Raw genomic sequence first — 12,632 nt, 5'->3', positions numbered from 1 at the left:
TCCAGTTGGAGCATCAAGTATGTGCTACAGTGAAGCCATTCTTACCCACCATGTGTGTTGGTAGTTTTATCTGGTTTTATTTTGGTTGATTTTGTTGCATTTGATGAACTGTGGGACTTATTTTCTATTATCCATCAGCCATAAAACTGACAGAACCTTATTTGTTTGTAAAGAAGAAAATGCACTGTGACCACTGGGCAGGAATTCTCACAGAAAATACATATATATTTCCACATCCAAATTGTCTGAATCTATTTTATGAAGAATAAGAAACACACTGACTATTTGTACAATGGTATTTATTGAGATCATCCTACTGCTGAAAACTACATTCACCCTAGTGTAGCTATATAAATCTCATCTTGTTTGCAATTTTAACTCATTTCTAATATCCATGGTAACGGTCCTTGGCGCTAGAAAAATACCACTTTATACATATGCAATGTTCATAAAACTCCATTTCCAAATATACAGGTGTCCATGCTAACAGGTGAGTATTAGAGATTTAGAATCTTGTAACAACAATGCCATTATTTCATGCATAGGAAATACCCATGGGTTGAGGGCCTGGATGAGACGAGTGCAATGGCAGGAATTTCATAAAACCAACAACACTGATGTCATATGAAAAGCAGTTAACAATCAATAAATAACATTATGTGGATGAGTGCAATTTTCAAAAGCATGACTTAGATGATAACTGAGCCCCCTCGTCCAGACCCTCATTACATTTGCCCAGTAACCACTCAATGAAACCAGGGCCCTTGTGAATAGCAATGTAACATATTGCTGTCTGGCATCTCAACAACACAGAGGTCTGCAAAATATGACAGCTTAAAGAAACTGATGTTTAAAGGTAGAGCATGACATTGCAGAATTTAAAAAATACTTTTCTTGAAAAGGTCATTTTCAGTGAACAATGGGCCTGACAAAAATATTTGCTTTAATTGACCTGAACCAGACGAAGGAAGTGCAACAAGTCCACTTGTACCATTGTTGGGGAAGAATACTGTCAACCATTAGAGATCATGACAGGAACAGCTCGTACAGCCACTCCTGCCCATGTGAATATGGTGGAACCATCAGCCTGAGCACCTTCTTCTGCTGCTGATAATCACGACTATAAGTTACATCTCAGAGTAGTAGAGAATTGTGGTGATGTAACTATTTGAATACTTCAACTACACTGCACAACAGTAATGAACAACCCGATGAAAAACTATGTCTGCCATGTTTCAAGTTTATCAGATTTGTTCTTATCACTCAAATCATAATGCCGACAGGACTTGCTCTAAGCTCAGTTGTAATACTGGTGATTGTTTCTCCATATATCACAAGCTTGTATAATATTGAAAAGTTCCAACCCATCCTACCCTTTGTTAATTAAGCAGAAGAGCTAACTACTTTCAAAATAGTCCCCTCAAAAAAGAGTTAACATCTGAACATATAATATTAATCCCATTCCCACACGTTGTTTCAGATAGTTGTGCCATGTCAGCAGAGATGAACACTGCTGTTCTGTAAATTTTGAACATGAGGATTTCTTAAAATATATGACAAATACACTGCTTTTTTTATACACAATTATGGAACACAAATTTGTTCCAAACAAATATTTGCTATTGGTTGTTCAATGTGCTTTGGCAGCCATGTAAAGTCAAAGTGACATTTTGTTCTAGTTAAGGGAAGGCACCTTGGTTTAAACAAATGCCACGATACACACTGGAAGCTCATTAAAAGCAAAAGGTTTGTCAAAAGTGTGCTAATAATTCTCATCATTCAAAGTGTAAACTAAATGGAGGGAGTAACCCCCCTCGTCACGTGACAGCCTGCATCACTTTTGACTCTTCCCCTAAGCAGCTTGAAGAGTTTGATTACTTGCTATATTGTAAAATAAATCTTAGAAAATGCCCAGCAAAGTTTCAAATAATTAAAGGTTTTACCAATTAGTAACAAACCCAAAGTTTGGTGTCCTCATAAGATTGAAAATAAACTGATGAGAAAACATTTTTACATAGCCTTAGAAACATTAACATTTGAGACCATGAACTCCGTATTCTACACAGACACAGACGGACCATGTATACTGAGTCTGTAAGATGTATGGTTATACTGAAGGTAAAACCACTTATCACAACTAAATAGTGCATGGCCTCAATATAATCCTAAATACATTGTCTCAGATCAAACGTGGTCCCACTTGTATCAGCTTGTACACAGATTTTTGAGCACTTGGAACTGGCTCAACAGTTTGTTCATACAATTCTAAAAGATAAATAATGTGTTATAGTGTAGAGCTGTACCAACTGGAGACCAAAGTCATCCCTGAAACCATATTTGTATATAGAAGAAGGAAGTGGACCAACCAAACAAGAAGAAATAAACAAAAGCACAAACAAAAGGCTATTCCAAGCACACATATAGCTGGTACATTCACAGGATATACATATATACTGAGGTAGCGAGGGGCCCTAACACAGCTCACACTGGGCATAAATATACACATGATGTCAGTGTTTTTTTACTCTTAGATATTTACCAGATATTGCATCAGCATCACAAACGATACATATGTGTGATATATAGCTTGCATTGACTGTACACAATGATATAAAACGATCTGTCATAGAAGACCAAATATAAAATGATGGAAGAATCAGTATACATAATGATATACAGAGATACACAGTTCATCATCATGGACATGTTTGTTCTTCAGCCAATCAGGTTTCTGCTGTCGCATCACCTGACTACAACCAACCAATCAGTACATTATTAGACATGCCAGATTGCCGCCAGTTAGATGTCACTTTGCTTGTTTAGGAAGGCTAAGTTCAGGTATATTCAGAGCCTTTTGCTCAGTTCTCTTTCAGTATCACCACCACTCATTTGTTCATACTCAGTACAGTCTAAAAAACTGCTTCAGAGGATATTTCCTCCAACTCAGAGTATATAAGAAGGTTCCACCTATGGCAAGGTGAGAAGACCCAGTCAATATCACTAGGTGAATGTGTGTTGTTTATACACGCCGGGTCCAGTTTGATTCATTACTAGTATGTCAGAAAAGAGAGCTCATTTCAGAAACATGTCTGACTCATTCATTAATGTGAACTCTTGTATAGGTACTGTGGTTGAAATTATTACGTTTGTTTACACAATCGGGAGTGAATCTTCAGGCTGTGACGAGCAGTTCATTGCACAGCACTTTGATCACATCCGTAAGTTGAACACTACATGCAAAGCTGTAATGGGATCAACCCTTTCTGTCTTTGGTCTGTTTTTTCCTCCTGTTTACCCTTTTCTTCACACCATGGACCCTTCCTTGTCTTGCGTGGAAGAGTCCACTAAAGGGTGGGAGGTGTTAATTTGAAAGCACCAAGATCTTACTGATGTCACAGTGTCATACCTGTTGGAGTAAAGAGACACATGAGTGACTGCAAAAGATTAGCATGAACGGAAAAACTGAGTCAGTTTCTACAGCATGTTACTGGTATTCTTTGAACAATGCTTGGATCATTTTCATTCCACAAAAGTGTACTCTGAATACAATTATTACATATTTTTCTTTGGTTCTTTACATGGATGAAATTGAAACAAATCTTCCAGCAGGGATAATCATTTATTTCATTTATCCAGTTAACATTTTTCGTATGAAATAATTGCAGTGTACTGAGGAAGTACTCACATCTGTTACAACAGTTTCATAATTCTGCTTGAACACCCTGGATTTCATGTAATCAATATAGGACCTGGCTGAGGACACTGGAGTTAGATCCTCTGGACCTGGCTTCCCCCCCCTTCGGTCCCCCCTCCTCCCCCAGGGTCCGCCTCTCCACTAGAAATGTCTGTACCAATACCGCTCTCTGGAACACAAACATACCAATACACTCAGCACTGCCAAAGAAAGAGCAATTGATCTCACCATTTATCAAAATACGATTACTGACTTATGGCCATGTTTGGGGTTTCATTCTGTCATTGCGTAATGTCTGGTGTTTCAACGTTTGGTGATACAACATCTGCGTACATAATAAGGGAACATCGCCACATCTACATACTATCTTGGCCACAAAGTTGCCTGGGCATGTGATGGAATATACTGCACAGATGGCCATGAAACTAACACACTGATCTGTGCTAATGGTACTGCATAAGGAACAAGTGTTTGCCACTAACATGGCAATGTACCCTGCCACTAAAGAAGAATGAAATATAACATATTTACTAGTGTTTATGTTCTGGTTACATAGAAGATTACCTTTTGTGGGATGTAGTTTTTAGTGTCAAAGTGTCATGGTGACCTTGAAAATAAGGTCAAGGTCACCCAAATCAACTGGTGTCTGCGTAATCCTCCCAATGTAGGCTGTCACCAAATTTGAAGACATTGGGTACAACAGTTCATGAGATATCGTGTTAACAAGAATCGGGACGTACGGGCGCTGCTGAATACATAGTCCCCCATACCAGTCGGCACAGTAACATGTTCTACATTAACTTATGTAAGACATTCCCCACTCACCATTTGACAGGAAGGTGACAGATCTCCTCTGATACCGGGGACTGTCGAGAGGGTCGAAGGCGAGGTTGAGAGACCCGAACAGACCGAAACTGGAGTGGCTGGAGTTGGAGGAAGAGGTGCTGCTCACAGAGATGATGGAGTGGGGGCGCTTGTTGCCGTTCCGCAGGTGCTCGAACGATGATACTGCTATAGAGTTCCTTGTTCGAGCTGAAATATTATGAGAATTTATGGTTGTTAACATGAAAATTTGGAATGAGTTTTGAGTACTGTCACAGAATGCAAGTTATGTAGTACACCAATACATAATGGCTGACAGGGATCTCAGGGCAGGATAGTCCCTCTTACTCTGTGGGAATCTCAGGGCAGGATAGTCCCTCGTACTCTGTGGGAATCTCAGGCCAGGATAGTCCCTAGTAGTCTGTTAGGATCTCAGGGCAAGATAGTCCCCAGTACTCTGTGGGGGTTTAAGGGCATGATAGTCCCTCGTACTCTGTGGGAAACTCCCAGGATAGTCCCAAGTATTCTGTTAGGATCTCAGGGCAGGATAGTCCCTCGTACTCTGGGAATCTCAGGGCAGGAAAGTCCCCAGTAGTCTGTTAGGATCTCAGGGCATGATAGTCCCTCATACTCTGTGGGAATCTCAGGGTAGGATAGTCCCTCGTAGTCTGTTAGGATCTCAGGGCAAGATAGTCCCCAGTACTCTGTGGGAATCTCAGGGCATGACAGTCCCTAGTAGTCTGTTAGGATCTCAGGGCATGATAGTCCCTCGTACTCTGTGGGAAACGCAGGGCAGGATAGTCCCTCGTAGTCTGTGGGGATCTCAGGGCATGATAGTCCCTCGTACGCTGTGGGGATCTCAGGGCATGATAGTCCCTCATACGCTGTGGGGATCTCAGGGCATGATAGTCCCCAGTACTCTGTGGGAAACTCAGGGCATGATAGTCCCTAGTAGTCTGTTAGGATCTCAGGGCAAGATAGTCCCTCGTACTCTGTGGGAATCTCAGGGGGATAGTCCCTCGTACTCTGTGGGAATCTCTGGGCAGGATAGTCCCTCGTACTCTGTGGGAAACTCATGGCAGGATAGTCCCTAGTATTCTGTTAGGATCTCAGGGCAGGATAGTCCCTAGTACTCTGTGGGGATCTCAGGGCAAGATAGTCCCTCGTACTCTGTGGGGATCTCAGGGCATGATAGTCCCTCAGTATTCTGTTAGGATCTCAGGGCAGTATAGTCCCTCTTACCCTGTGGGGATCTCCAGGCATGATAGTCCCTCGTACTCTGTGAGGATCTCAGGGCATGATAGTCCCTCGTACTCTGTGGGGATCTCAGGGCATGATAGTCCCTCGTACTCTGTGGGGATCTCAGGGCAGGATAGTCCCTATTATTATGTTAGGATCTCAGGGCAGGATAGTCCCTCGTACTCTGTGGGAATCTCAGGGCAGGATAGTCCCTCATATTCTGTTAGGATCTCAGGGCAGGATAGTCCCTCTTACTCTGTGGGAATCTCAGGGCAGGATATAGTCCCTCATATTCTGTTAGGATCTCATGGCAGGATAATCCCTAGTACTCTGTGGGGATCCCAGGGCATCTCATATTCTGTTAGGATCTCAGGGCATGATAGTCCCTCTTACTCTGTGGGAATCCCAGGGCAGGATATAGTCCCTCATATTCTGTTAGGATCTCATGGCAGGATAATCCCTAGTACTCTGTGGGGATCCCAGGGCAGGATAGTCCCTCATATTCTGTTAGGATCTCAGGGCATGATAGTCCCTCTTACTCTGTGGGGATCCCAGGGCAGGATAGTCCCTCGTATTCTGTTAGGATCTCAGGGCAGGATAGTCCCCAGTACTCTGTGGGAATCCCAGGGCAGGATAGTCCCTAGTACTCCATTTAATAGTATTCTGGTTAGATCTCAAAGTAGGAGAGGTCCCCAGTATCTCATACATGTCATATCTGCTGACCCAGAGAGGCTGCCACATAAAACAACACCTTTATCTTACAACTGTTCATTGCCTCAATCAAATAATATTTGAAAAATCAATCTGAACTGTCTGCCATGACTTACATCCCCTGGAGCCGAGAGCAACGTTGATGAAGCGATCCTGTATGTTGTCAGCGCTGGGTTTGAGATCCAGGCAAGGCTTACTGCCAACCCCCATCGTGGCCATTTCTGTAAGACGCACCTCTGTTAGGACAGAAATTACGGGGGACAGTGAGAGGAAAGCTCTACAGACTTCACTATGCTCATGCCAGCTCGGGTGTTGGAGATGTGAGGTACACTCGTCTGTCCGAAACATCATCGCAGAAACATATTCTATGCAGTAGTGTAGCAATTCAGAAATAGTAATTTAGTACTTTTCCAAGTTGTGAAATTATTATTCATCCTTCTTGGTCTTAATCAAAACAATATTGTCAGTTCACAAAATGGCTGTGTTAACTTGATATTTGTGATTCATGTTCACTAAGAGATGATCTTCATAATAATTATCAAAATATTGTTGATCTTAAACCCCTTAATTATTCAGTGTAAGCTTATAGCATTGTGTGTATTACCAAACTCTGCTTCAAATATGATGTACTAACTGGAAATTCTTAAGTTAGTAAATTTTCCCCATTATTCTGATACTGGTATATAACTGTTGGAAGTCGTTAAATGAGCAATGTAACCTCACAACATCCAATGAGCCAAGTGTGATGATGGCATCTGATTGGTTAATCTAGAACTGGGGGCAACTTGACCAGCCAATCAGATGACACCAAGGATTATAATTAGTGGAAGAGAAGGGAAGGGAATATAGATGTAGTACAATATGTTAGAGTTAGGCACAAAGAAGTAATACTAAGTTATACACACACACAGATACACACACTGATGGAAGGAAGGAAGAACAGCTACAAGTGGAAGAACATGTGCTACAACATGTTGTACGCCAGAAAATGTTGACAGTTTACTAGTGCTGTGAACACACCAGATGCTCATGTTCAACTCTGTTTCTTTCAATGAAGTGACATATTTTGTATTCATTATGCAAAAATCATTTAACATAAAATATGTAGCAGTATGTGGCTTAATATTCTGTCCATCAATATATACAATACTATTTGTTGCCTCTCCAGCATAAGCAAAACAATAATGGAAAAGAGATTGTTTAGACCACAATATCAATTTCAGTCAATACGTTCCATTAGTGTGTGACTCCATAAAGATTCTTGACAAGTTTAAAAAATGTTTTCCATTGCATTGTGCCACAACTTAGTCATTAAGCTTATGCTGGAGAGTGCACATATAATCCCATATATCTGTTAACTTCTTCAAGCTATCAGTACACAAATTGATATTCCATAAAACATGCAAACATGTAGCCTCCTGTACTATGTGGAGAACATAATGAAAAATATGCAACAACATCCTTTTAAATGTTCCATCAGTTCTCAAAATATATCAACAATATCTGGACAAGTACCACAAAGACAAACTTCACCGATATTCTGCAGTGAAACAAAAAAGGCATTCAACTTATGGCTTAGAGCAGATTGTTTTAATAATTTCAAAACTTTCTCAAATGCAAAGAAATCTGAAGGCATCTCAGTCCTTAAAGAGCATTCTTCTGGAACCCGTTGGCCAATGCAGCAGTGTTTCAGCTGTACCTCAGCAAGTACTCAACACTGGTGGCTGGTGCAAACCTGTACATCCCACTCCAACGCATGGAGTAACCTCCCCTAATGATAGGGTGGTGGTAGAGAGCTTCAGTGAGCTAGAGTTACCTCCCCTTCTTACCTCTGTTCTTGATGGCCTGCTTCCACAACATCTTGGAAATGTCCCGTACCCATGCCCGCTTCACGTCAGAGCTCTGAGCCTGAAGGATGTAGTTCTCTCCCAGAGACCGCCGACGAAACCAAATCTCAAACTTGTAGCCACTGTCGCCATAGTTCTCCGTCAAACCAAGATCAGAGGTCTGAAAGATGAAAAGAGACAAGATCTTATAATTTGGCCTCCTTACCTTAATTGCAGATCAGATACTAGAATACAGCCAAACCAAACCATTTTATGATTTATCAGCATCTTCATGCACCTGTTAATTGTATACCCAGAGACCCTTTAAGCTGGAACACTGTTCTCGGCGGCATTAAACAACAACAAACCAACACTTTAAGATCAAATGGTCTCTGGTTACACCACAGTTAACTTGATGCTGTGATATACAGTGGTTCAATACTGCAAAATAAGTGTTATTGTTCTTCAGTGCAATGAGTGAAATGTGAGGATTCAAGGTAAAACAATACATTTCAAAACTGAAACCTGAATTGCATCATTAATTATATAAGAATATGGTGAGACGCCATCTTTGTAAATAAAGGTACAGTCAGTAACATGCAGTAACAGAAATCACCATTTCAACTTCAATTAGACATTCCAAGGGCTAGATACCCGTGAAGATCCGGGTTAGAATTGATCATCAGTAACCCATGCTCGTCGTAAGAGGCGACTAACGGGATCGGGTGGTCTGGCTTGATGACTTAGTTGACACGTGTCATCGGTTCCCCATTGCGTAGATAGATGCTCATGCTGATGATCACTGGACTGTCTGGTCCAGACTTGATTATTTACAGACCGCCGCCATATAGCTGGAATATTGCTGAGTGCGACGTAAAACTAAATTCACTCGCTCACTCCAAGGGCTAGATACTGATATTAAGAGTACATGTCCACCAGACACATATGGCAGGGTAAGTCCCTACCTTAAAGCTGTACTTGTAAACATAGATGTCATGGTGGCCCTGTCGACCCCGCTTTGTCTTGCTGAACAAAATGAGGTCCTCGAACAGAAACACACGCCGCAGTGACTTCTTTCTGCCCTGCCACACCAGGAACTCATCCTGACGGAGTAGCCTCCCTTGCTCCTGCAGGTTCACCTGAGTGAAATACACAACTTATAGACAGAACTTCTACCACACTTGTATACTGAAGTAACCGTTTCATATCAGAGGAGAAGGATTAATGGGGACTGAGACACCTCCTGATGTTAAGAAATGAATGACTGTCCTGATACTGGCTGGTCTCTGCAGTGAATAACTCTTCCAAACAGGATATCCAAATGCTAGCCATGCACAACAGCCAGCCATCTTGTCAGCATATTTACAGCAGTTATTTTCCTAAATCACAATTTGCATCATCAAAAGTACAACCAGTGATAATATGAGCCTTTATTCTTATATTTGTAACAAAGGGTGGTGGGGAAGCCAAATAGTCATAAGTGTTCGCTCATCATGCTGAAGACCTGGGTTCGATTCCCCACATGGGTACAATATGTGAAGCACATTTCTGGTGTGATATTGCTGGAATATTGCTAAAAGTGGTGTTGCCCACTCACTCATTTGTACCAATACTAGCCAATACTAATCATATAAACACAATTAATGATTATTTCTGTGACTGGAAGACAATACTTATTATTCTATTCACGTAATCTGTAAGAGCATGGCTTATGGAAGTACTTACATCACATTCTCGTAGTGAATCCATAGCAAGTAGGTCGTTGCCATGGCGAAGCTGGAACTTCACCATTTCCTCAGCAGCCTGTGGAATGGTTATCAAGAAACATGGGTGAAAACTGTCATTAACATATATATCCACTTTACAAAACGTCTCTTACCTCTCATGTCACTGATTTTATTGTAATGGCAGGGAGAATTATCTTTAGTGCAGATAGGCAGGCAGTGTAGGTATAATTGTTTGGTTTACACGAAAAGCAAGCTCTGCTTATCACCCCATGATCCCTGAAGCAGGTAGAAATGGTGGGTCCCCCTGTTAACACCAGACTCTTGCTCACCAAGCTGCACAGGTCAACAGCTCTGACACACACCACATCTTAATCCCGAACCGTAATCATTTATCAGTGGACTCTGGAAGTTGTTTTCTCTTCCAAAAAATCAACCACTTTAAAGTTTTACTACACAGCCCTGGACCAGACAATGATATGGTTGTTAGAGGTTAGAGGCAAAAATTTCATGAATTTCTTTTTTCAGTTTGTCTTCATTCTCGTAGTTTCATGATTCAAGGGACAAAAACAACCATGAACTGATGGATGATAGTACATCCTGACTAAACTCATTAAGCCCGAGAGCCAGCTCACTACTCAACACCTGGACGCCCTTGCTGATTGCCCACTCGCTGTGCCGAGACTAATTTAGTGCTAATCACACCTGATTTCCCTGGCAGGTTTTGGGGATGACAGGAAACTGTCTGGTCGTACAAACAAGTCCTGATTGTTTAATTGTGTCGTAAAGATATATGTTGAAAGAAAGCAGGTGTGAATACATATCGTGTATTGCAAAGTTTTATGTAAATTTATTGCAAGTTTCTCTTGTAGACCTTTGGCGGCTTGTACATTTATATTTTATCACCATTTGCATTTATTCTTTGTATGTAAGAGATGAAACATACATAAACAAATTCTCTCTCTCATATCATTGTGTGAGGTTTAATTTTACAAAACACCTATGACAATGATATACTGTAAAGAAAAATTTACTTACATACTTTTAATCCTAGACGAAATAACGTTTTTGCCGATACATTACTAGTGTATATGAATTACTTTAATGAAAGTACTATTACGCTAGTCTGTGACTAACATAGAGCACATTCATAGCTTGGCACTTTGTTTCATCTAGATTTAATGCAGAAAACATAAGTGACCATACAAACATACATATAAAAATGTATACTACATATTCCTTGCATAGACATAAAACAAAGAGTCACGTGACAGGGCATCATCAAATTTCCCAAATAGAACGTTCGGTATCTCAACTGTTCAATATAGTGGCTGGTCATATGTTATCTGTGACCAATCGTATCATGAGATACCTGTCACAGAGGAAAGGACAGGTGATGGGGCGTGGGCGAAATTTCTGAAGAGCACATTTGGTCACTCAACAGCTTGAATAGAGATTGATTATTGGCTATATCTTTGACCAGTCGAAATGCTGGGTTTCGGCTTTATCAATTCAAGCTATCATCTAACAGTTTGTGTATTATAAACATACACACTGGTAACGATGTATGAAATATACACATAAGACAAATAGGAGTAAATAGACACTTTGGCCAGTTTATTTGTCCTCATTTTAGTGTTTTTCGATAAGAAAAACAAAGCGATTGAAATCCAACCATTAAGTAGAGAAGTGACACTATACTGAAACATTATAGTGTATAAACTTGCAGTTGAATCCCCCCCCGATATTTATGAAGGTGGGCGTGCCTATATTTATACTGAATGCAAACGAGGTTCATAAAATTAAAGATGTGCATGCATAAACATTACAGAGAGGGGCTCCATAAAGCAAGTTGTCCAATGATATAACAACATGTTTATTTTACACTTGTCACGGGACAAACCTTTCAACAAGGATGTTACTACATATGCATTCTACCGGAGGCTGTTCGAAAGAGGTCTTCAATTATCTCATTACTGTAATCTGATTGAATGATTATATGCATGTGTATCGATACCGTAACTGATATACTATCCAACTTATATTGACGATGGATCAATAGAGACTGAGTTCATTGATACACATGATAATTACACCGGATTTGATAATTACAGAGATCAAATACAAATAATTTACACAATGCTCATGTAAACTGCATAGAAAACTGACAATTCAAATCAACGTGAAACTTTCAACAGCTTGAACAAAAATGCTTGAAATACTTTTGTATGGTTTACATGCAATAACTTATGATATTACTTCTGTCAATGTGTGAGAACTTTTTAAATTACCAACTTACTGTGTTTTGTAACAAACGTAGTAAAAAATTTCATTGTTGTAATAACACTGACATGTATATATATTCGATGCAAAGGCGCGGCTTATCACTTTATATTCGATAAGGTAACATTATCAACTTTAGATTACGGAAAATAACTAGTAACAATTCAGTAAGCATCAAATTAGTAAGTTAAATTATGTCTAATCTATTTGAGGTTGGATGTATAATTATTTGTGTTTATACATTATGTTTCATTATATGAAACATGACAACGTAATAATATCTAAAAAGTAAATTCAAACTATTCTATTGTGTTTGAATTCTTTGTATGTCCT

General features: G+C 40.1%; 1 protein-coding gene across 1 annotated transcript in view; it reads right to left on the bottom strand.

The window, feature by feature from the left end:
* Window positions 1-282: 282 nt before the first annotated feature.
* Window positions 283-12,632, bottom strand: part of LOC124279023 (puratrophin-1-like) — a 273,201-nt gene continuing 260,851 nt past the window's right edge. The window contains exons 17-24 of the mRNA XM_046714814.1: window positions 10,349-10,352; window positions 10,018-10,166; window positions 9,258-9,431; window positions 8,296-8,473; window positions 6,583-6,702; window positions 4,520-4,726; window positions 3,686-3,863; window positions 283-3,406 (exon numbers count right to left, since the gene is read on the bottom strand). Coding sequence (XP_046570770.1) covers window positions 3,769-3,863; window positions 4,520-4,726; window positions 6,583-6,702; window positions 8,296-8,473; window positions 9,258-9,431; window positions 10,018-10,166; window positions 10,349-10,352 — 927 coding nt within the window. The 3' untranslated portion in view covers window positions 283-3,406; window positions 3,686-3,768. The remainder of the gene's footprint in view (window positions 3,407-3,685; window positions 3,864-4,519; window positions 4,727-6,582; window positions 6,703-8,295; window positions 8,474-9,257; window positions 9,432-10,017; window positions 10,167-10,348; window positions 10,353-12,632) is intronic.

Source organism: Haliotis rubra, unplaced genomic scaffold, assembly GCF_003918875.1.
Source record: "Haliotis rubra isolate DU_JTF1 unplaced genomic scaffold, ASM391887v1 Scf245, whole genome shotgun sequence".
In the NCBI taxonomy this organism is placed as follows: domain Eukaryota; kingdom Metazoa; phylum Mollusca; class Gastropoda; order Lepetellida; family Haliotidae; genus Haliotis; species Haliotis rubra.
This window is presented reverse-complemented; position numbering and strand designations above follow the sequence as displayed.